At 37.2% G+C, this 26,712-nt stretch overlaps 1 protein-coding gene across 3 annotated transcripts in view; it reads right to left on the bottom strand.

The window, feature by feature from the left end:
• LOC106135712 (apoptosis-stimulating of p53 protein 1) overlaps positions 1-26,712 on the bottom strand; it is a 267,044-nt gene that overhangs the window by 148,634 nt on the left and 91,698 nt on the right. Inside the window, exon 1 of one of the 3 annotated variants that reach the window (XM_060948228.1) lies at positions 25,875-26,156. The exons of the other annotated variants lie outside the window; for them this stretch is intronic. Coding sequence (XP_060804211.1) covers positions 25,875-25,944 — 70 coding nt within the window. The 5' untranslated portion in view covers positions 25,945-26,156. Of the gene's footprint in view, positions 1-25,874; positions 26,157-26,712 lie in introns of those variants that run through there. 3 annotated transcript variants of the gene reach the window in all.

Here is a 26,712-nt window from a genome sequence, read left to right as displayed (position 1 = left end):
TAGATTAGTGCAATAATCATGCTAGACTGGAGTCAAGCTAGGTCAGGGATAAAGTCAGACGAACTCGGACGTAACTAGTGCAGAGCATAGAAATTTATCGTATTTACTAAAGATTTGTTTCTTAGGTAATGTATTTTAGGAGTAATCCGTAAAGCTATACTTTTTATTTTCTTTTTTTGCTACATAATCGTCGACTGTGACAAATGAAATCTCTTCAAGATAAGTTAATAAGCGTACGCATGAATAAAGGTTTCCAAAGCTGTGGACTGAACTATTTTAACATATAGTCTTGACACTATATAAATTCAATCTTGTCATCGATTCATTTTCTAAAATCCATAAACAATATGATGAATTTGAATACAATGCCTCATGATCGGATGCCGTGCCTTCGGGTGAAAACCGTTAGTACCGACAGAATAATTCCATTGTCATGCGTTTTATCTACCAAAGTACTATCAAACGAATAAAAGTAATACGAAAGTATATTTTTATTTTATTTTTTACGTTGGTGCCCACGAAAGACCGGGGTTGTGGTATATACAATGACAAAGTTTTGTTGCAAAAGTTGTTATAGGTTAATGTTTCTGTTTTTTATATTTCAATGTACAAAATAATCATTTTTTCTTTCTTTCCAAGTCTTCATGAAAAGATAGAAAGATACAGTATAGAACTATAAGCCATCTTTTGTAATCCTTTGATAACAACAGGCGGACTTAATGCTAATAGCATTGCATTATTTAATAGTATACCATAATAAATACAAAAATACTTTTCAGGAGAAAATGAAAGTTTAATATTGCTTGTTGCTATAGTAAAAATGGGTTCTTGGAAAAAATGCAGCATTGTAGTTTATTCCACCGCTTCGCCTACACTTGCACTTAAAATGCCGTAATAACAACAGCTTTAATCAAGAGTACTTTAATTTTAATAAGCGATACATTGTATCCAATGATGAGAAATAAAGATTCTAAAGTCCTATCAACTCGTCCCATCACATTTTTGCTAAAATTCACGTTTTCTTTAACAAAACCAATCGGAATGTCCCCAAATGCGGTTAAGTGGCCAATTGGACCTTTAAGGAGACCATAAAGACTCCAAAACAGCGGCGTTGCTCCCCGAAATGATTTTTATGACGTGCCAATTATATTTTGTCAGGAGTTTTACTGATAAAAAACCCAATCAACAGGATCCTCAGTGCCAATTTAGGGCCAAGTGTTATTTTAATGATTAAAGTAATGACAGTTAAAGGTATGTTTTAATTTGTTACCGACGACATGATTTTTATTATTAAAAGAACGCAAGTCAATATTTGTTAATATTTATTCAATAAATATGTATATAAATTCATGCGTCTTTCCTGGAAGGCCCAGCTGAGACTTATGAAATACTAGCTGCGTCCGCGACTTCGTCCGCGTGGAATAGTTATTTTGTTCATCATTGAAGCTTTCAAGGATGAATAGTTTTTTTTTCACATTTTCCATTATTTCTTCGCTCCTAATACTTGCAGCGTGATGTTATATTGCCTAAAGCCTTCCTCGATAAATGGTCTATTCAACACAAAAAGAATTTTTCAATTCGAACCTGAAGTTCCTGAGATTAGCGCGTTCAAACAAACAAACTCTTCAGCTTTATTAAATTAGTATAGATAAAAAATATGATGTTTATGTTTTTGTTATTTCAAGCTATTAAAACTTAAGTCGCACATTTACTGTTTAGTTAAGGTTTACTAGACGTAGGGGAACATACATATTTACATACATATTGTCCCGTCTATATCCCTTGCGGGGAAGACAGAGCCAACAGTCTCGGAAAAGATTTAAATAGTGACAGGTTGCTAGTCCATCGCCTACAAGAGTAATTCCAAGTTTATAAGCCTATCCCTTGGCCGCCTTTTACGTCATCCATAGGAAAAAAGTTCTATTCTTTAGTGCCGGCAACCACACGTAGGAGAAGATGTTATTAAATTATTGGACATGTTTCTTTTTAGAACTTTTATACGATTTTCCAAAATTTCGAAAGGGAAAAATTATTAGATGTATTTTCCAATGTGGGCGAAAAGTAAAACCATGCATAATACACGCATGATTTCATTCATATCCATTCAACATGATTGAAAGGCATTTCCAATGATAATATTGTTATGTTTAGTAGGAATGCGCTAGTTAACATTCCGTTCAATGGATCGAGTGGGTGCGGTATGATTTTCTAATTGAAGTATTCAATTCTGGGGTGCTATACTAATCTTAAAAAAAAAATTGTGTTACAAAAGCATTTAATAAGGATCAGATTACTTAAGCAAGATTCTATCATATTTATTAACATTCAGTTATACAAAGTTATTTATTTGCTCTAAGGAAATTAATTCAATTTAATGTTGTAATAGAAATCTCAGAGATGAGTACTGAAATTAAAGCGTTTTCATACTATCGCACCTTGCATTATAGTATGGACAGGTATAGATCATATTTCACCATAACCTCACAAACCGCTCGTCATATTGTTCTAACTGCACCGGAAGTGCGCTTGCTGCGTCTGGAGGGTCCGATGACGTCACGTGACATCCGGTTCCGCATGGGGTGAAATCATAATAGCTAAGGTATAAATTAAATATGATACAAATGAGGTATTTGGTAAGTATTGATAAAGTTTACATTCCAGGGGATGCCCCGGTTACTCTCTCCCTGGGAAATATTTGCTACCTATTCCCATTGTACATGGGTATGGGTGCATTCCACATCGTATGGTAAAATCCTAACTAACCTAATCCATAATCACGGTGAAAGGGCGCACCCCAGACTCCTGATATAATTGGGACTAAATCCAAGACGAAAAAGGGTATCCGTTATTTAATTTTCTTTTTTATTTCCGATTCAAAAGCTATCTCTTTACTGTGACAAATAAAAAAATACTGTTATTAACGTTCTTAATGAAAAAGACAATTTTCAAATAATAAGAAAAATAAATTTCCCCAATATTAAGAAAATCAACACTGACGTCACGGAACTAAGTTGTATTTTTCTATATTATTTTTATTTTGTGATCAAGTGAACGACATAATAGTAGTATGCGAAGTTAGCGGTATTTGTTTGGGAATTAATTCATGGTTGTATGAATGACCGCGTGATATTATTATAGCGGACAGTGCAATGGGCCGTACAAACGGAATTCTGGAAAGTTCACTGCCTTACTTTTCAATTATTATTATTTTTTTTCAACTTATATTGTAGTTAAATTAATAAAGTTTATTTTTAATTGTAGTGAGTTTCATGCGAATTCAAAGAGAAAAATTCTCTACCTTGGCAATTTTAATGTATTATTTGTACATTAACCGAAATGTCATTATCATGAAAATTACTTATTCCCAACGAGTTTAATTTCAATAAACTCGGACTTCAAAATTTAAAAATCAATAGCCGAAATACATAGATTGCAGGGTAAAATGGTGACTTTAAGTGTTTTCTTCTGTAAACATTTCGGTGCGATAAAGATTCAACTAAACTAAAATCTAATATACAGACAGGATAGTCTTAAATTCGTGCCGTGTGGTTCCCGGCACCAACACAAAAAAGAATAGGACCCCTCCATCTGTTTCCCATGGATATCGTAAAAGGCAACTTAGGGATGGGTTTGCAAACTTGGGATTCTTTTTTAGGCGATGGGCTAGCAACCTGTCACTATTTGCATCTCAATACTATCAATAAGCCAAATAGCTGAACATGGCCGATCAGTCTTTTCAAGACTCTTGGCTCTGTCTACCCCGCAAGGGATATAGACGTGACCATATGTATGTAGTCTTAAATTCCTGTCTCATATCAGCGATGCTCATTAAGAGATCACCCCGGGTGCAGCGATCCCGGTGCAATATGCAAATGACTGCTTTGTTCTGGGCGCTTCCTGTCTGCCTGTTTCCGGTGGCACTCGGATTTTCTAGATTCCTAGGCTGTCACAATGTGCTACCGATTTGTTTTATATACTAGGTTTTTACTCGCAGCTCTTCCTGAGTTTAATTAAACCTCCTCATTAACCCTGTCTTTAGAATACTTAAATCAATTCATACAAACTTCGAAATCGTTGAAACAGTTTGGCTGTGAAATTGTAGACAGACAAATATTTTAAGAAGCAATGAATGGATTACGAAAAATGGTTTAACTTAGTGATATAATCTGCGTAAATACATACTTTTAGAAGCAAAATACTTAAGTATGGATAACAATAAAAAGTTTAAGTTAAATCTTGCCATAACCATCATTTATTGAACACAAACAACGTATAACACCATTAATTTAAAAAAAAACTCTGTCAGGTTTAACTATAATAATTTAAGTATTTTAGCGCAAGGAATTACCTATATTAGCCCGCCAGCGCGCATGCCAATTCCCACAACATCTTCACTTTATGCATACTGATAAATTATTTGAATTCCGGCAATAGTGTTGTTCCCTGGGACCGAACCTGTGCCCAAACGGATCGTGACGACGCGAACGTGACCGCCGGTACGTTTGGTAATCGCTCGCTCGCAAAGTAATTGCATAAAATCGCTATTGCTGGAATTTCGCTTGCCCAACGGAGAGCATTTCCACCTTCGACAGTTTTATTGTTGCATCTTTAGAGGCAGCACAGGACAAGGAATCCCGGCTTGTTGTCGTGAAACTTTATATACATACATATAATCACGGCTTCTTCCTTGCGAGGTAGACAGAGCCAACAGACTTGAAAAGACCGATAGGCCACGCTCAGCTATTTGGCTTTAAGATAGAATTGAGATTCAAATAGTGACGAAGTTCAAGTAGAGTGGTTGCTAGCCCATCGCCTAAAAGAAACATCCCAAGTTTATAAGCCTATCCTTTAGTCGCCTTTTACGATATCCATAGGAAAGAGATGGAGTGTTGTTATTATTTTTTCTATTGGTGCCGGGAACCACATGCCATTACCGATACTTATTATTTATTTATACCTATACATATTTATTTATTTATTTAAACTTTATGCACGTAAAATGTACAACAGGTGGACTAAATGCCACAAGGCATTCTCTGCCATTCGAACCTTTGGACCAAACTGAGATGTATTTATGTACATCAAGGAAAAACAAAATTAAAAATTAAGCTAAAGAGAAATTCAGTACTTACTTCTACTGTTCTATTTATTTCTATTTTATTATTACTAATATTGTTTTATAGCTAATCTCTTCTGGTTGAGTCTTCCTAGATGTCGCCACCATATTTTTATAGCTACTTTGTGCACCATAATGCAATAAATCCCTATCAAGAGATAAGCCCAGACATATTTCACTTTCTATTGCAACACCGACGTGCCTCGCTTTCTAAGGTTATTCTTACACTATTTTCTTGGCATCTGTGAAATTAAAGCCGACATTTTTTGATAAATTCCATTACTAAAATTCATTCGCGTGGTATCAATGTACTTTATAGTTATTATCCCTTGTCAATATTTTATTATACAACCTAAAATTAAGCTCGGTATTTTATATAATATAAACACATTTTAAATATTTATTATTGTTTGAACAACCGTCGCATGATCATCATCGCCTTAAAAATATAAGGTGACAATGCCTGCTTCACATTTTCAGGTAAGTGGGTATTCTTAGTTTCATCCGCAGATAGGCAAAGCTTAGGGTCGAAGGTCAAAATTAAACATTTTCTACATTATAACATTTACAAAATTCGTAATAAAATCATAATAATATACATTCTTAAATGATAAGTTACCAAATAAAATAACAGATACAGAAATAGCAAAAAATGCATTTGTTCGTTGTTACGGTACCTCGCGCCAACACCTAACAAATCGTTTTGAACCCGCGTCTGCAGGGTCACGCCGAGTCACGACCAATGTTCGGATAGTACCCTTGACACAACAATAATGTTATGTTTAATTTGTAAATTAACAATTATATTTTCTCAAATATCACGAGAATTTCGTAATCTGTAATAATTGAAAGGTGGTTTTGGTTATTAATTCAGCAGAATAATAAAAACCGAGGAATAATTCAACATATATATGTCTATATCCCTTGCGGGGTAAACAGAGCCAACAGTCTTTGAAAGACTGATTGGCCATGTTCAGCTATTTGGCTTTAAGATAGAATTGAGATTCAAATAGTGACAGGTTGCCCATCGCCATAAAGAAGAAACCCAAGTTTATAAGCCTATCCCTTAGTCGCCTTCTACGACATCCATGGGAGAGAGATGGAGTGGTCCTATTATTTTTTCTATTGGTGCCGGGAACAACACGGCACCGGCAATAATTCAACGATGGCAAGTTTTTAGTTGCTTGGGCGTATAACTCAAAATATAAGATTTTTTTTCACAAAATAATATATACATATAGTCACGTAGGTATATATCCTTTACAGAGCCGTCAGAACTAAAAGCCTCGAAAAGAAAAAATTAAACAATCGTAATCAATCGAAAAATGTCAAAATTTAATTTAATTTCCTTGACATTTCAATCTAATAAAACATTTGGAGGTCTATTCATATCACGTAGAAAACTTGTACGGACAAAAAATAGCTATACTGTAACTGATAACAATATTGTGTCACAGGTGTACAATTTTAAGTACTCCGTTATACGAGTTTCATAGTATTGCTATTTATTTAATATTTCTTTTGCTCGAAGAAATGAACCCGCAGGGGAAAAGTTGTAAAATTTTACGTTTATATTTTAAGAAATAGCAGAGATTGTATTATTTTTCTTTTGACAATTATTTTCTTGTTTTTCTTTATATTGCGTTCTAATGATAAAGAAAATATTTTGTTTTAGTGCTTTAAATGGGATTAATGTTACTTTGTTTGTTATCATCTTATTTAAAACTGCCTTCTTATATATTAACTACTTTTATATTTCTTCCTCTATTTATTTTCGTTGTATAGTTTCCTTCTCTCATTGAACTTACGTCCAAAAACAACTAGGCTTGTATTTTTTGTACAATTTATGAAAGAATAGAAATTCTATCTAAATAGAATACGCATCACCGATTCATACATAATAAACTGCACTAAAATTATAGTATTTTTTAATAATATATTTACTCCAAATTAAAAACTTAGATTATTGTTCACAATTCCTCCTTACGATGTGACATAAGTTAATTGCTTATTCTTACTCCAAAAATAGGGTACAGGTGCGAAGCCAGCGACGCGTGCTAGTCATCTGCCAGCACACCTTGGCAGTACTAAGAAGGGCAGTTGTTTAACCGGATAATTGTACACACAGACCAACCCTTATTTGTTTTTTTTTTTATAGTTACATCGTTTAGGGTTATTACGACTATTAAAGTTTTTACCGTTTACGTGTTAGTCATACATATTAATCAGTTTAAATGCTACTTGGCTTCGACTATTACCTGCGTAGGGGTTCGTTCCCATGAAGTGGAAATACGTGACCTTTATTCATTTTAGTAGATACGTGATAACAATTCTAATCGATCGTTGTAAACAAAAAGTTTTTGTACAATTTGATATGTTTCTCTTATTCCTCCAGTTTTCTAGGAAAAGCCACCGTAATTTGTCTTTTTGTGAATACATAAACTATGAATTTCCTAACATATATTCCTTACTTATAAAAGTTAATTTTCCATCATGCTTCATCTGTAGTGCAGTTTGGTTGTTTGGTAGCAAGAACAACAACATGTTGTCTCTCTTACTGCGTGGATCGTAAAAGTCAACCAAGGGAATGCTTTTACAATGTGATTCTCTTTTTGGCGATGATCTAGAAATATATAATATATGTGTGTGTTTTTCTAATATGTGTAAAATATATTTTATTTCTAACACTCAAACGATTCTATCTGCTTTCACTACACATGACGCGTGCTCCGCTGATATCCTATCAGCCTATCACGCTGACCGTCACCGGATTACATCAATATGATGGGATTACCGATCTGATATTCTGTCACAGATTACACTTATTTACATTCGTTGAGCCGTGATTGGAATGTTGTGATTGGTGTTTATTTTCTGTTTAAAACAATCGTATTTTAATTGACATCTGTTAGATTTATAATCTGTATATTTATAAAAGGTGACTGATATGTGGATCAAACATCCAAATTATTTTCAGACTTAAGGTTTTTGTTCATCATTTACGAACAAAGTAGACTAGTCTCTTGTATTGTGGCTAAAATATTGTCAACTTCATATTTATGTCAGCGGTTTGAACCGCCAGACCATTTAAATTTGAAAGTAACGTTACATACATACAAACATACTTAAAATCACGCCTCTTTTCCGGAGGGGTAGGCTGAGACTACCTCTTTCCACTTGCCACGATCTCTGCATACTTTCTTCGCTTCATCCACATTCATAACTCTCTTCATTCAAGCTCGGTGGTTTCGGGTACAATAAACCAAACATAGTTGGTATTGCGAGTTACAGTAGAGGATTATTTGGACACCGTGTAGCCAACACAAAGTAAACTAGACCATAGAAAAGTATCTCACCTTAGTATCGAGATGGATACTATCTGGCTCACTGTTTAATCTTGTGGTATAATTGTTTCTGTTGTCAAATCGTTTCGAATTTGGTTATAAAGTCGTATTAGTCCTGTCATTGCACAAACACGTGTACAACACACATTTCCCAACAGAAACACACTAAATCAAATCCACGTGGAGGTATGACACAACCAATAGATTGCACCGCTCACATAACTCATTTATAATTGATTGTGACAGTTTGATTTACTATACAGAAACAATGCCACGAAATCGAAACCAAATGCAGTGTTATTTATGGAATATGCGGCCGTGATGTATTTTGGTAATCTTGAAAATAAATGATAGGTTAAAACTACTGGTTTTACACTGCACTGGACTCGGAGTTATACTTTCTTAATACGGTTACCGGATACCCGGCGTCTTGACCATTTAGTGTGCACGCAATAATGTTAAGATGTAATGACAATTTATATTAAATATTGAGAAAAATGTATGTTAAGCAATGTATTATTGTCTCTATTCAATTATATTTGTCATAATTAAAAAAAAAATCTATAACATGTACAACGTTCCCGAAAATCTAAGTATCAAGTGTGAAATATAATAATAATAATAATAAAGGCGTCGGAACGTGACGACCCCATCGCCCCCTGGGTCACCTTCCCAGTGCAATCAGTCTCCGCAGGGCAGCTTGTGGCGAGCTGTTGGGGAGTAGCGACCCCACGGACCTGAGTGCTCCCAGGGGAGGCCCCTGTTCCTCGCCTCCGATCTTCCTTCGCCAAGGTCGGAGTGGAAACCGATGAGGGACAGGACCCCTACCTCTGGCTTGCCTTAACCGGCCGGTCAGAGTGGAGTCGCGAGAGCTATACGCTCGAAGGATGGAAGTGTAAAATGTCATAACGCCGGGGGTGCCTGACTGGATCACCACGATTTCACGCCCCGCAGTCTCACCTCTCGACATTCTTAGCCACCCACGCCGATGTTGCCCCTTTGTTGCCAATCATGGTGACTGATTTGAGGGGCCCATTTAGTGAGTGGCGAGTCACCACCTGCCACATAATAGTCACGTATTCATGATTATGGCAGGTGTCCGAACTTCTCCAACAATAGCCCAGTTTAAATCCATCCAAACGTCAACTCCATAACCCATAATCCTTTTCCTTATTTTGTAATAGCTCCACCTCCTGCCGAGACCTGTTCATGGACATATCATCTATTGATATGCCCGGGAACGGGTTTTGGCAGGAGAACAACATAACATCAACTTCTCCAAAGGGCCTCTACGTGTTGGATTTATATCCCCACGCAAGCCTCTCAAAAATCCGGGGTGTATAGACCCGTGAAATCTAAGAGGAGAAACATAATAATAATAATCGTTTATTTCAGATAAAATCCATATCAAATGTTAGTACAATGTTCTTAAACCTATGTTAGTAGTTTATTTAAGTGGATATTGGTCCAGTGTTTAAGTATGGGCCCATCCACCCTGCCAGCAATAACAGTGAGAAGGCTGTTGGAGCTAGCGTCCACCCCCCGCATCAGGGAGGCTACCCTCTTCCGCACTATGGCCTGGAAGGTGTCCACGCGCGCCTCCGCGAACATGCCTGACGCGGAACAGTGTTTCGGTAGCCCCAACAGCGCCCTCAAGCCGTTATTATATTGGACACGCAAGGCGCTGTGTGCTTTCTGTGTATAATCGACCCATAGACTGCATGTGTAAAACACTTGGCAGTATGCCTTAAACAATGTAAGTTTTACACTTTTAGTGCATTTGGCAAACCTACGGGCCAACATATTACACCTGACAGACAGCGCCCTGCGCTCCCGTGCCATGTCCAGGTCATCACTCAACGTGTCCGTTACCCAGTGCCCCAGGTATTTGAACTGCGTAACTCTTTTTAGGGGCGTGCCTGCAAGTGATACAGGTGGCACCACAGAGTATGCCCTGCCCTTGGCTTTAAACATTAAAAGTTCGCTTTTCGTTGCATTATACCTGAGGCCATGGGTCTCGGCGTAACGCTCACAGACGGAGACAAGTCTTCTGAGGGCACTGACTGATGGGCTCAGCAGCACCATGTCGTCAGCGTAACTGATATTATTAAAAGATGTACCGCCTACAGAACATCCCAGCATAGTGCTGCTGAGCTCACGAATCAATTGGTCCATGTACAAGTTAAATAACGTAGGTGACGTTAATCCCCCCTGCCTCACCCCGCACTCCATTCTGTACTCGTCAGATAAAGAGCCCGCCCATTTTACATAATTACGCTGATTACCATACCAGTACTTGAATATTTCAGTGACCTCACTTGGTATGTCCGTCTCCTCGAGTTTGCTCCAAAGCTTATCGTAAGATACAAGGTCGATAGCTTTGGAAAGGTCTAAAAAGCAAGCGTAAACTGGCGTTTTCCTATCCGTGTAGTATCGGACGGTATGCTTGAGACAGAGAACTGCTGACTCAGTAGAAAGTCCAGGCCTAAACCCGAACTGGGCGTCATGAAGTGATATATATTTATTTAGCTGTTTCTCAAGCAGACCGTCCAACACTTTAGCAAGAATGGTTGCTAGAGAAATCGGCCTGTAGTTATTTTTATCCGACCTGTCACCCGTTTTATTCTTTGGGACCGGCACGACCAACGTCATCATCAACTCATTAGGCAAATATGAATGGCCCACGCATAGTGTGTATAGCATGGATAATACGCGAGGCAGGTGCGCACCCGCATGCTGTAGGTGTTCGATACTAAGTGAGTCATGACCCGGGGATTTACCACGAGTCATACACTTCACCACAGCTGCTACTTCTGTAGAAGAAAAGTGTAAGTAGGCCTGCCGATCCTGTCCATCAGAAGACAGACTATTTGGTCTTGTCGGTCCCAAAGGTGAGGAGACCTGGAACTGCTCTTTAAACATATTGGCCACCGCGGCCGGCTCACTAACCCCTCCAACGCTAGCAGGTAAACTCGAAAGGTGATTAAGTCTATTTGTTTGCTTCCAGAATTTATCAAAGCGCTTGGATGTATGGTGAGCGGCTAAAATGTTCATTTTAATATTTTCCTGGTTGTTTTGGCACCATTTTAATTTAGATTTAAACACCCTTCGCGTCTCACACATGTCATAGTAGATGGGCCCAGATCTAGGTTTATTACAAAATACCCAATTATTAAAACTATTTCTCGCCTCACTGTGGGCATGTCTAACATGTTTATTCCATCCAATAATACATTTTCGTCTATTTTTATTAATGCTTTCATACGACAATGTGGATGCGTCAAAAAGGACTTGAACAATTTCATTATATAAATTATCAATTAAAATTCTATGCATTAAATTATGGCATTTATTATGAAAACATTTTTTTAATTCTAACGGAAAGTCAATATTTCTTAACCTATCATTACAAATTTCGTTGTACACGTCAATTTGGTGAGGTTTTCTGTTCCCCCAGATTATTTTATTAACAGGGCAATTACTACCTATTTCAGACACTGTTTTAATGAAATCACATTTTATTTCTATGTATATGGGAAAGTGATCAGACCAGAAAACATCGTACAGTACCTTAACATTGGAGATAGTCTCGTTTGCCACTTTGGTTACGATCAGGTGGTCTAACCAGCTCGTAGTGCCATGTATGTCACTTACATATGTGTATGTATTCGATGAAATACCTAGGAAATGCCAGTCCGCGCAGACCCACTGTTGCTCATCACAGAAACTAGCGAGTTCCTTGCCGAACACCGTACTGTGTTGGGCATTAAAATCGCCTAATACATACACATATTCGGCACCACACTCATCCACTACCGCACTAATTTCACTTAAACGTTCTGTAAACTCGGGTAGATTATCGTCCGATACCGTAGGCATATACACTGAGAACACTAGAAATTGCTGACTATTTATTAATATTTTAATGGCCATTATACGCTCACTTGCACATTCTACTATAGAAACATTCGCAAAAACACTTTTACGCCTCAGTATAGCGAGACCGCCGTATGGACGTCCTCGCAAAATTCCAGCCGATGTATCCACAGCTGATTTACCGCAATAAGCGAACTCAGTATCGATAGTACCTAGATACGAGATGTCGTGCGGTAACAGCCATGTCTCCTGTAGGGCCACTAAATCCGCTGTCTTACACAACTCGCGTATTGCGTCAACAGATCTCGTGACGGACTTGCAGTTATAACTTACAAAATTAAGATTTGATTTAGTATTATATTCAGGTTGTAAATTCATAATCGTAAATTGTTTTTTCTATTCATTTCTTTACTATCTCTCGCCTGCTGATGTCCATGACATGAAATGCGCGCCGACAATTCGTAAGACTTTTAATGCTCTATTGATTTTATAAAAAAAAATTGTTGAAAAAGTATGGACCAAATTTATTTGTATTTCTTAATAAATTAATAACAGTTGCACATTTACAGAAATTTATTAAATGTGCAATAATAGTTATTGCTATTATTAAAACAAATCGAACTATCCATTCCGGCAAGTATCCGACGTCCGGTAACCGTATTGTTTGTGACGGACGCATTGTGTGGTGTCTCAGTGTCTAGTAGCTTATCGTGTGTGGTCTCATTCATTCATTAGACAGTGCCAATACGTAATATAAATAATAGTCATGTAATTGAAGAAGCCCATACGAATGTATCTATGGAAAAAATCAATCACTGACCGGGATCATAAATTTTAAATAACTTGACAAATTGACAAGGATAATCTCCAGTGATATTTTGTAAATTTTTTCACTGATATTTGTCTGCGGTTGTAAGTTTTTTAAATTTTGAATTCATCGAAACATGACATAAATGCAATGTTCTAAAAATTCTACTCTAACTTACTACCACAACCAGTCCTAAGAGACATTGCACAAGAAAGTTGCTATCCTACATACCTAAAAAGTTGTGACACACTTTGATACGTAATCAAAAAGCCAATATTTACAAGCTACCAGCAATGCCTACTGAGCAAATGTACACTTACTTCCGTTTTAGTTCTGATAAGCAACGTAAGAATGGTGACACATTTAGGTGATAAAAAGTCGAAATTTCAAAAAAAAAACGCAACATTTTTCTGTAATTATGTAATGCCATGTGATTCTCGGCACCAATAGAAAAAAGAATATGACCATCTCTTTCCCATGGATGTCGTGAAAGGCGACTAAAGGACAGCCTTATAAACTTGGGATCCTTTTTTTAGGCGACGGGCTAGTAATCCGTCACTATATGAATCTCGGTTCTATCTTTAAGCCGTACAGCTGAACGTGGCCTATCAGCATTTCAAGACTCTTGGCTCTGTCTACCCTGTATATGTACTGTAACATGTATAACTTTTTTTGTTTGTATTTATTTGCAGAAAATTCTGTTTTTTTTTTTTCTTTTTTCTGTGCCTATTTAGTAAACTCCTATTGCACACACTTACCCCAGGAACCAAACAAAACATAAAGGATTAAATTATTTCTGATTTTTAAGAGCCGAGTAGCTCTAGGTAGTTTCATTTTTTGCTTACGTGAATAAGTCCAAATTTAATGAATCTTAAGAAGGTCCTCCTAGTTAGATTACCAATCACAAAAACTAAACTTGCAAATATGGAGGTACATCATACTTATCAAAAGTAAGTTTTACAAACAGAAAACTGGTATCTAGTCAATTAAAATACTCACAAAATTCCACTAGCATATACATCAGTCTTGGAAGTTCCATGGCGACCGTTAAACGGCCAGAGTATGGTAATCGAGTGTTGTATATTTATACGAGATTCTGCCGACCTTATTAATTTTATGGAGCCGCTCCAATGAAACTGGTTCTCACGAAAGTAGTAAGATAGTGTGAAGCTATGTTGAAGGATTTTTTAATATTCAGAATTGGTGCTCAAGGTTATATATGGTGACTGCAAGTTAATGTTAGTCCAGGATATAATTTCTTAACATTCCACGTGGAAGGCAACTTATAGACAAAGTATTTTCATTGGCATTTGACACAGTCTCTACACCACTTCTGCTAAATAAATTAGAAAGATTGGGAATTCGAGATATTACTCTAAAATTATTTCAAGATTATTTGAGCGGTAGGCGGCAGAGAGTTAGAGTTGGAGAGTATAGAAGTGACGATCTACTAATTAATTATGGTGTGCCGCAGGGCAGTGTACTTGGTCCCACACTTTTTCTCACTTTCATAAACGATTTATGCAATTTAGATCTCTCCAATGGTAAAATTGTAACCTTTGCTGACGATACAGCATTAATCTTTCATGGAGACACTTGGGACCAAGTATACCACTACGCCCAACAAGGTTTCAGTAAGGTCTGCTCTTGGCTCTCAGATAACGCCCTGACACTGAATGTTGATAAAACTAAATATATTCCATTCTCCATTAGAAATACTAATAAGACAGTACATGATAACTACTCCATTCTAGCACACTTCTGTTCTACGAGTCACTTCTGTTCTTGTAGTAAAATTGCTTTAACCTATAGTATTAAGTATTTGGGCGTTATGTTGGACAACACTCTGAGCTTTAATACTCATTTGGGAGTATTGACTTCGAGAGTACGTAAACTTATCTTTATTTTTAAAAACTTACGCCATATTGCTGACTTCAACATAGTAAAGATGGTATACTTCGCCCTTTGCCAATCGATTATAGGCTACTGCATCACAGTGTGGGGAGGTTTACCAAAAACTAATATGCTCTTACTTGAAAGAGCTCAAAGAGCGGTCTTAAAGGTCTCCCTTTTCCTGCCCTATCGTTTTCCTACTGAGGATCTGTACCGTTTGGCTAATGTTCTGACTGTAAGACAATTATTCATACTCAACCTTATCCTAAGACAACATTCCCGGCTTGACTACAATCCAGCAGCCCTTGCTCAGAGACGCCGTGTTCACAAAGTCGTACCGTCCGCTATGTGGTCCACTGCATATGCCCATAGATTTTTCGGCTATCTAGGCACGTATTTATATAATAAAATCAACTCAATCCTGACTATATATCACCTATCTAAATACAACTGCAAAAAATCTACCACCACCTGGTTAAAATCTCTCAGCTATGATGACACGGAAAATTTACTGGTAGTTCCTGTTTAAATAAGTACTTTTACTTTTTTTTGTTATTATCTTTACAAATTTTATTATAACTAACTTTGTTTCTTGGATTTGTGATGGGTATAAATTCGCAATAGATTACCTCTGTATTGTCATACCGTTGTATTTATCATCTCATCTCATTTTCCTTTAGGTATATGTATATTTTGTTCTCTTTTTTGTATTTATTGCGATGGTATACACCTGGTTCAGTGGTGGAGAGGCTGGTAATCTGTCATACAGGTTTTCCTAGTACAGAGACCAGTCTCTCACATAGATCATTGTCATCATAATTTTTATGTACCTATTCTCTTGGTTCACCTACTTGTTACCTAGATTTAATTTCATGTGAGAGAAGAAATAAAGATTATTATTATTATGTTGGTACATGTAAAATGTGCACAGGCCCATAGGGACCCGGTCATTTGGGAGGCGTTCATGGGGCCGAAGCCAACATGAAGAGGCCCTTTGGTACCTTTTGTTCTAGAGTGAGATGGCTGCAGCTGTGGAGATCTGTCCCTTGATGAACCATTGGGATACACCAACGGACAGCCCTCCCCAACTGCCAAACTATTGCCAGGTAGGGATTTACTTAGTCTGGGTCATGCGGATGGGATGCTAGTGGATTGGATTACTGGACTATGGAGTGAGATACGGACATCTGCCTCGAAAATCTCTCACGTAATTTTGATTAGGCAGATGGTGACTCGCTGCTCATTGGCTTTACAGCAGCCTGTGGGCACCCTAAATAAGCCACCATGCGGCGGCCAGGGCGCAACACGTTAAAAGCAGCTATAGGATGCCGAGAGGTGCGGCCCCGGTTTCACGAGCACGAGGTATGACCCCGTGCTGGTTTCCCCGCTATTACGCCATTACGTGCAATTATTATTATTATTATGTTTCTCCTCTTAGATTTCACGGGTCTATACACCCCGGATTTTTGAGAGGCTTGCGTGGGGATATAAATCCAACACGTAGAGGCCCTTTGGAGAAGTTGATGTTATGTTGTTCTCCTGCCAAAACCCGTTCCCGGGCATATCAATAGATGATATGTCCATGAACAGGTCTCGGCAGGAGGTGGAGCTATTACAAAATAAGGAAAAGGATTATGGGTTATGGAGTTGACGTTTGGATGGATTTAAACTGGGCTATTGTTGGAGAAGTTCGGACACCTGCCATAATCATGAATACGTGACTATTATGTGGCAGGTGGTGACTCGCCACTCACTAAATGGGCCCCTCAAATCAGTCACCATGATAGGCAACAAAGGGGCAACATCGGCGTGGGTGGCTAAGGATGTCGAGAGGTGAGACTGCGGGGCGTGAAATCATGGTGATCCAGTCAGGCACCCCCGGCGTTATGACATTTTACACTTCCATCCTTCGAGCGTATAGCTCTCGCGACTCCACTCTGACCGGCCGGTTAAGGCAAGCCAGAGGTAGGGGTCCTGTCCCTCATCGGTTTCCACTCCGACCTTGGCGAAGGAAGATCGGAGGCGAGGAACAGGGGCCTCCCCTGGGAGCACTCAGGTCCGTGGGGTCGCTACTCCCCAACAGCTCGCCACAAGCTGCCCTGCGGAGACTGATTGCACTGGGAAGGTGACCCAGGGGGCGATGGGGTCGTCACGTTCCGACGCCTTTATTATTATTATTATGTTGGTACATGTAAAATGTGCACGGGCCCATAGGGACCCGGTCATTTGGGAGGCGTTCATGGGGCCGAAGCCAACATGAAGAGGCCCTTTGGTACCTTTTGTTCTAGAGTGAGATGGCTGCAGCTGTGGAGATCTGTCCCTTGATGAACCATTGGGATACACCAACGGACAGCCCTCCCCAACTGCCAAACTATTGCCAGGTAGGGATTTACTTAGTCTGGGTCATGCGGATGGGATGCTAGTGGATTGGATTACTGGGCTATGGAGTGAGATACGGACATCTGCCTCGAAAATCTCTCACGTAATTTTGATTAGGCAGATGGTGACTCGCTGCTCATTGGCTATACAGCAGCCTGTGGGCACCCTAAATAAGCCACCATGCGGCGGCCAGGGCGCAACACGTTAAAAGCAGCTATAGGATGCCGAGAGGTGCGGCCCCGGTTTCACGAGCACGAGGCATGACCCCGTGCTGGTTTCCCCGCTATTACGCCATTACGTGCAATACACTTCCATCCTGGAGCATAGGATCTGCTCTTGCGACTCCACTCTGGCCGGCCGACTAAGGCAAGCCAGAGGCGGGGAAAGTGTTACTGTGTGTATGTGTGTGTATGGCGCATGTCTGTATGTTCCCCAGGAGGTAGGGTCCGTGGTGTCGCCACTCACCAACGGCTTCGCCACAAGCCGCCCCGCGGAGACTGACTGCACTGGGAAGGAAACCCTTCCACAGAGGGCGGTGGGGTCGTCATGTCCCTACGCCTTTATTATTATTATTGTTACATTGACAAGTGTTTTTTTTCCATGGTATCCACAGACTGTTGTACTGTTGACTGTATCGCAGAAATCTTTACGCTAGACAACCGTTCTTTCCTTAGGAATATAAGAGATTCGGTGTCCAGTAAAGATCTTACAGTGTTTACAACACCGAAATTTAAATAGCAATATTATGAAGAATATACTAGAGTGAGGGTATCTGCTAGAAGCTTAGATTATAGCAAACCGTAACGCCAAATACCAAGTAAGGGCGAACCGCCCATGCGTGCCACGATGATAGCAAGACTAAGCATCTTTCACCGATCAATCATAAGCCACGACGCACGCTCCATGACTACGAGTTCCCAATGCGCGCGTCCCCCATGATGAACGAGTCGAATCTCTTCCTTCTTCTGCGCTAGCGCAAGACACTGCGTACGCATCTTTCCTTCACACTGTTTCTTAAATGCCCTAATCAAGGCTAATTTATTCTAAACACACATCCCTTATTATCATACAGTTAAACTTTTGAATTTTGTTAAGTGTAGTGTACCAATAAACGTACCTACTTACAAACATAGTGCCTCATATATCATATGATATCACATATTATTTATTACATAAGATTGTAATTCATCACATGATGATTTACAAGTCAATACTAGAGTAACAAATATAAAATTAAGCTACCAAATCCCGATATAATGCCTACGTAACTCTTTCCCAAAGCAGTTTCTAAGCATTTGAATTGGACTCTCGCCGACCCATCTATCGCGATAACACCACAATGAGACCTCGACAATTAAAGGAGATTAGAACAATACACGTGAGAGAATCGCACGTTTTTACAATAGAACCATTTATTCACAGCCTCGGACGTAATCTATGTTGTACCACTACATTGTTATGCTGTATATCGCCTTGGTACTCGTATAAATAACAGTCTGATAACATTCATATGGCATTTGATAGGTTCTTTTCAACTCGTTACGTGATTCGTCAAATGGACATCGGAAGAAATTTTCTTATGCGAAAACTGCTTTAATTGCTTAAAGATGATCAGGAATCAATAGTTAGCTATTTCCAGGCCATGCTATTGAAAAATAATTTATTTATCTATTTAGGTGATCGTCTTTTCCTAATTTTAAAGGAAGAAATCATATAAAATCATATTTAACACAAGTAATTTAAGTTCAAATTTTTCATGCAAATTTAAAAATGTTTCCACTTTCCATTGATGGCACTTAGCTTTCTCGCAAAGTAAATAAAATTATACTCCTTTCATTTTAAAGCAAATTTAAAAATTATCCAAGAACATTCTTGCTGATTGTCATGTTAACCAAACTATTAAGTTTTCTTTTTATTTCTCGCAGTAGAAACAATAATTTTCTGCTACGTTACAACGAATTTTATACCATTTCTACAAATTGTTTCTAGTTTTCTATGCATTTAAAATGCAACGTAAGATTCAGTTTTGACGAAATATTTGTTGTCTTGTTTGGCGCGCCAGTCTGTTGTGGCTTCCCTTTGTCTGTTTAATTGGGATGGTACGTGATATTAATTAACATTGAAGATATGAATTTCTTTGCTCTACTGTTTTTGTTTACATTTCCTGAAATTGGAAATCTAAGAAACATGATAAATTTTTGGAAATAAAATTAACAGACAAAAATATAATGAAAGAAGAATTGGATTCGATTTTTTTAAATTGTTCTTTGTTTTAAGACTCAATAAAATTGCATCATCCAGTAATTCATACCTCAGCGCTATTCACCAGCTAATATATGTATTATGAGAATTCACTTATTTCTACTTTATCGCACATGAAAAATTAACAATAGGTGGACTTGCCAATGACAGATTCTCATTTAGACTTACACTTTATGCCTATACTTACATTATATACGAAAACAAGTCATGCATTTAGAAACTAAATGCAGCTAGACACTAAAAATCTTTTAACTTTCGCATTACTTTAAGTAATAAATAGTAAAATCAACGTCTACAAATACATTGCGATAATACTTCGACTTCACTAAGCCCCGTAAAGCCATAATATTGAACGTTGATAAATAATAATGTTCTAAGATACAATCTTAAATGATGTGGAGGGAAATGACTACAGAAAAGCACACGTTACCGCGCGTGGCCGAGTGGGCGCGCTGCCATGGAGTATAAATGGTGGATATGCTAATTGGTTAATGAGCTTAAAGCTTAAAAATTATGTGGAAAGACGTGTCGGATGACGACAATATTAAAGCTAATATTATAGGTAGGTTTTTAAATGAGAGAATTTTTCGGAATTCCTACGGGAGGAGAAATCAACGGTATTTTTCCGTGCAGTGGGGTGAATTATGAAAGCGCTGTATAGCAATATTACTGCATTACATTAGCAAAACCTAAGATCCGGCAGGAATATACACTTGGTAGTTGGATCAACCACGCAGCTTTAAACGAGGGCCAAAATTCATGAAACTACAACTTGCCCTCATAGCATGGCATTTTTTTTTGTGCAAAAAACTATCCCTGTCCTGTTTCACGTCAAAATAAAAACCGAAACAGCGATAGTTTTTCGCGAAATAAAAACGGCGTCGCGCGTGCCATGCTGCGGCGGCAGGTTGAACTATGTTTAGCTTAATTTAAACTAGGTTAATTCTTCCCACGTGAGAATTTGTTGTTTTTCAAACATCATTTTGTACGCCTGTGTTATTCTTTTTTACATCGTGTTATTCTTATATACTATAATCTAGCGATTCAGGGCTTTTAAAGAATACCACATCCATTTATTCATACTCGGGTCAGTACATACACTTGCCGATTCACGAAACTGGTTCCGGCTGGCCACTTGATCTCCGCGGCTAACTTTCTCCGGATTCCGAGCCCTGATCATCTGACATTGTCCACAATTGTACTCGATGACAATCGAATGATGCCCTATACACTTAAAGACAAATTGGGGTGCTCATTTTTCGTGTACCGATTTGTACGACTGTCAGGAAATCGTTTGCAGTCAAAAGTGTTATTTAAAACACATATATGCCACTGCAAATAAACCCTCTTTTTTATTTTGTATGAGAAGGGTCATGTTTCGTATATTCGACCCATTCGACCCGTAGTAATTCTACTATTAGTCTGAAATCGTTCTGATAGTGTATTCAATATCAGTAATACTAATAAAATTAGGACAGGGAATGGCACGTGGCTCCCGGCACCAAAACAAAATGAATAGGACCACTACATTGGTTTACTATGGGTGTCGTAAAAGGCGACTAAAGGATGGGCTCATAAACTTGGGTTTCTTTTGAGGCGATGGGCAATATATCATTAACCCGAACAGCTGAACGAGTCAGTATTTTCAAGACTGTTGCCTCTTTCTGCTCCGCAAGGGATATCGACGTGATTAGGTATAGGGAAGATATAGGGATATAAACTCTTTATTGCACCATAAGAAAAATAAAAACAGAAAAATGTATGTACTTTTGGTGATAAGACCAAGACTTACCACTTTTTATTAACAGACTTAACATTCGATTATACGAATTTATAAGTACCGATACCACCTCTAAATAATAAATTAACTAACTCTAGATAGAAACGTAGATATGTCAGCATTTTTCAACATACCCGCTTTGAAACAAGATAAACCCTGTTCTAATCAGGCGTATGTAATTAACAACTCGTTATGTGCCGTGGGACATTATCTGCTGTTTCTTTCTAACATGACTGGTAGCTTATCTTTCGTCTCGCTCCAACTAGTTCTACTAGTCCTGTCAACCTTCTAGTAGATACAACATAAATGCCCTGTTTGGATCTAGACTGGGGTGTCCAGAATTTTCAGAGCCCTGACAAAAAGCGCGACTTGTGCAAAAACATACTACTAAATTCACACACACCTACACACGTTTACCTCATATAATATTAAACAATAGAAATGCAATATTGTTTATTTATTTATGTACACAAATTTATATAGAAGTATTTGATACAATAATTGTAGTACAAAGGTGCTGCTTATTTCAATACAAATCTCTTCCAGTAGACCCATGAGGAGAAATGAATATTGAGCAGCATGGCGTGTGCATAAACCTCAATTAGGTACAATAAATTCTTAACGCCTGGTCACCCTAAACTAGACGCAATATTCTAGCGGCAATAAAAATACTTTGCTTAGTACAACTGCTATTAGCGGTTGATACGTGCTGGTATGAAAGTAAATAGTTAAAATTCTTAACAAGTAAGAACTTACAACCAATAAGGTCAAGGATTCAAAAAACGTAGATAAAGTTCTACTTAAGGTTTGTCAAAGAGCGCGTGACATAGCTAAAGTGTGATTTCTGTGAAAAACAAAATTCGTTCCAGATGCTTTTCTGCCGCGCAGGTTGTAAAAGCCGATTGGGAAAAAAGACTTTTGGCAATGTGCTTACTATCTAGAATAGTATATTAGGAAAGGCGATATAGTTATGTTCATAGCGATATTGTATATATTGTATATATTTGTTGTAATTGAAATTTACATCATATCACGATTCCATGTCAACTTTATTCAATGCAATCTACTCTGGGTTAAGGATACCCTAAATATTTTTTTGATCTTTACTAGATGGTGAACATCTTATAGCTCAGTAACTAATACTCTTCTTGACTTTGTAAGAAGATAATTTTACCTATTATAAAATAGTTTTTTTTGTCTTAACGGATTAGATAATAATTTACGACTACAAGTATATTGTTCTCAAGAACTCTTTTGTGGACTTTAAAGTGAAATTATATCAATACTTTTTATCAAAACAGTGTGACGTGGCAATACAATTCGTTCCGGGACCCGGCCGTTACCTGCTCAAATTGGGAATTTCGAGAATGCGCCTGTTCATTTACAATTTACGGGAGATACAAATCCTTAATCAAGGGATGTGATAGTCAACATTAAGGGACTATTGTTTCCTTGTTTTTACAATCATATTAAATTTGATTTAAATTTCTTTATTATTATTTTTTTTTTAAATTGTCGAATGTCTTCTGGAAATTTCGTTACAAATAAGGTTTATACAAATTTTTCTTCAGCTTTTAAAATTATTTTTAATCCTACAGTATATTACCGGTCGGAATCAAATATGTATTAATACTGTGACAGGCATGTTTGAATAAATTACTGACTTCGACAAAAATGAAAGAATAACAACAGATTTAAGTATAATAAAACTCTTAAACTTAAACTATAATAAAAATAATTAGTATCTGCCTAGTTACGGAAACTTACTTCCTTCATAAATGAGGGTGAGTTTTTATTGTAAAAATAATGAATAAGCACATAAATACAAACTTTACGACCAGTATCTACAATACACCATTTTGTCATTGACTTTTTAATTAATATGTAAAATAAGTATAAGTCTCTGCCATTAAATGCTCAATTGTAATTAAACACATAAGCATTTATAGCTAATTAAGAAATCTTCAAGTTGCTTGCTCAATAACATAAAAACATTACATATGTTTAATTATTGCAATCAGTAACTTTACGACAGACATTTGATACTTATTTACGAAATTACGCTGATACGTTTTCGCATAAAATCCACATAGGCCATTGCCCCGCTTGTTTTTATAATAATATGTAGTAAATCCCTTGGAATTAATACTTTATTTTGTAATTTAAGGCAGTTTGACTGGTTCTGAAACAAAATAGTTTATGTGTGCGAAATTTAATAGAAATCGTGAAGTATAAAGTGTGAAAATATAACAAACTCACATAAGCCATAATAATATTAGTTTTCAACTTATTTTGTTTCTCTCTTCTCTCTCTTATATATATCTCTACACGATTTATATTATTTAGCTCTTGTAAGTAATCAATTAGAACAGGATTCGAAACTAAACAAGATACTATAAAACTCTTCTAAAATTCAATATTTTTTAGTTTATAGCTTCAGGAACTTAATTTTTATTTTAATCTGTAATGTCCACAAGTTACTTAGTTCTATTTTTAGTGAACTTTAGTTGAATTCATATTTAAATTGGAAAATAATTCACTATGTCCCTGTCGGTCAAACTTTATCCCTTTCGGGGTAAACAGAGTCAGTCTTGACAAAACTTAAAGCACACGTTCAGCTGTATGGCTTTAGTTATGATGAAATGGGAAAACATGGAGTGGTTCTTATCTAAAGTGCCGTTAACCACACGGCACAAATTTACTATATTCATTCAATGAAAATCTTATTCAATAAAAAAGTATATACCGTCAACAAAACTTTTACTGTCGTAAAAGGCGACTAAGGGATAGGCTTACAACCTTGGGATTCTTTTTTAGGCGATGGGCTAGCAACCTGTCACTGTTTGAATCTCAGTTCTATCATTAAGCCAAATAGCTGAACGTGGCCTTTCAGTCTTTTCAAGACTGTTGGCTCTGTCTACCCCGCAAGGGATATAGACGTGACCATATGTATGTATGTACCTACAACAAACGAACGTGTTCACTTTTTACCTATGTCGGTTTGCCTCACAGGTTTGCCTGCTTTGTGTTCACATGTACCGAAGCTCGTTGAACTCCTTTGAAGGCGTGTTCGTTCACGCGGCGAATCTAATGACGTAGATGCTCGTATTGTTTATATGGCACGTTGTATGCCCGCGGTATCGCTCGCGTTTGTATTGTGCCTTATATGTTGTACTGATAATAAATAAATACGGGACAAATTACACAGATTGAGTTAGCCTCGAAGTAAGTTCGAGACAAGTCTCATTGATTACTTACAAGAGTTGTTGTTACGAGATACTAACTCAACGATACTATGTTTTATAATATATATAAATATTATAAAACATAGTATCTTATATAGATAAACATCCAAGACCCAGACCAAACAGAGAAAGTTCGTTCCTCATCATGCCCTGACCGGGATTCGAACCCGGGATCTCCGATGTCACAGACAAGCGTATTACCGCTGCGCCACAGAGGACGTCGAAAACTGATGTGTAAGCTATGTTATTGTTGTGTTTATGTCCGTGGGGTAGTTTTGTGTGATAGTGATAGGGTTATTCTACTCATAAACATTCTCATTCGTGATATATGTAAGTATGAAGTTCGAATAGTGAGATAAAATGTTGCAATTTGTTGCTTAAATTTAAATTATTTTATGTGTAAATTGAAACTTGTAAATTTTTAACCCGAAAACGTATATAGATGAAATAATGTAACATTTTTATTAAATAATTAACTACGTATATATTTTTTATGGTTTAACTTGTAATGATTCTGGCTAGGGTCTAAAATTTACATTAACGACATAAATTTCTAATCTTTATTTATTATTAGTAAAGAATCAGATACTTAGTAAATAAGTATTTCATAAATACCCTGATTAGCTTTTAATTTTTTTAATTTTCTTTGTTTATGTTTGTTAAGTTACAGAATATTCTGTGGACTGGTTGAATAAGTATTCAAATGAAAGTTTCATACACCGAAAACTAGTAAAGATCGAACCTACATTTCAAAAATAGGCGCGGTAACGCGTGGGCGTGTAACGTGAATATAGCCTCCACGCAATTTCGTGTCAGTGACATATGATATTTATTAGGTACTTTTATAATAAGAATATACTTAATTTATGCAAGTATGCGAATACTATGATTTTATTAAACGTCCTGTGAATTTTGATTAAGTCAAAATTTTTGGCCAACTCAAAAGCCTTTACATATTATTTCCGTCCGGCAAATACTTAATCAACTGTTCTTAAAAAAAGTCACTATAACATTTTTTGTGTCAAATACCAAGATCCTCACAGTCAAATATCGACCTTGACAGTACGGTTTACAGTCGAATTTCTAACATCCAAATATCAGTATTACTTCATCCAAAAATGCCTACAAAAACAACGTCGAGATGCCGTTACATACAACTATTAGCACATACCCTTTAGCTGAAGATCACGAATCAATACTTGGGCTACACTTAACACAAAATCACTTTCACAAACTGACATCCAAGTAGGCTTCACTGCACAATCTTCTAAAGCACTGAAGCTGTGTTCCGATCACCATCCGAGATGAAGGCTTTATAACTACACTATCGTCACTTAACTCCGAACACACTTCACTTAAACAACAATAACACGACACTAAAACCGTTGATAATTCAAACGTGGTACTTTGAACGACATATCCAAAATTTCGATTCGTTTCGCGTAAAACACTCGCTTTGTATCGGTGTTAAGTTGGAACTAAGTTAAACCCGCTATGAACGACCGTTGGTCCAGTTTGAAGTCGGTTAAACAGCAGCGTTGCTTTATCGACGGTCGAGTTGTATAGGCATCTCGCTCAAACTTGATTGGTTAGACGGAGATGACGATATGGCGTAGAGCTACAACCTGCGCCCGCGCAAAGCCTCGCTGTACAACCATAGGAACAGGTGAATCGTGCGTTTGTGTGTGTGTCGCAATACTTTTTTTTTGTGTGTATTTGATTGTAGTATATTGATAACGTAGTATTTTGTGCGTTGCTATTTTATCAAATCTTTAATATGACTTGGAGGCTGTACAACATTACAGATAAAATTATGTTTACCAAAAGATCGCAAAAGCGACTACTTTTTACGTTTTTATAATGCATTGGATCAGATATAGTTTTTGGAAGAAGCTTAACAACTATAGAAACTTCATAAAATCCTTCCAATAGTGTTAACTAGGATATTATTAATGTCTCGCAAATTACTTTGACATGGTTGTTTTTTATCGTAACAAAAAAAAATTTAC

The sequence above is a fragment of the Amyelois transitella genome, chromosome 15 (assembly GCF_032362555.1).
Source record: "Amyelois transitella isolate CPQ chromosome 15, ilAmyTran1.1, whole genome shotgun sequence".
NCBI lineage: Eukaryota > Metazoa > Arthropoda > Insecta > Lepidoptera > Pyralidae > Amyelois > Amyelois transitella.
This window is presented reverse-complemented; position numbering and strand designations above follow the sequence as displayed.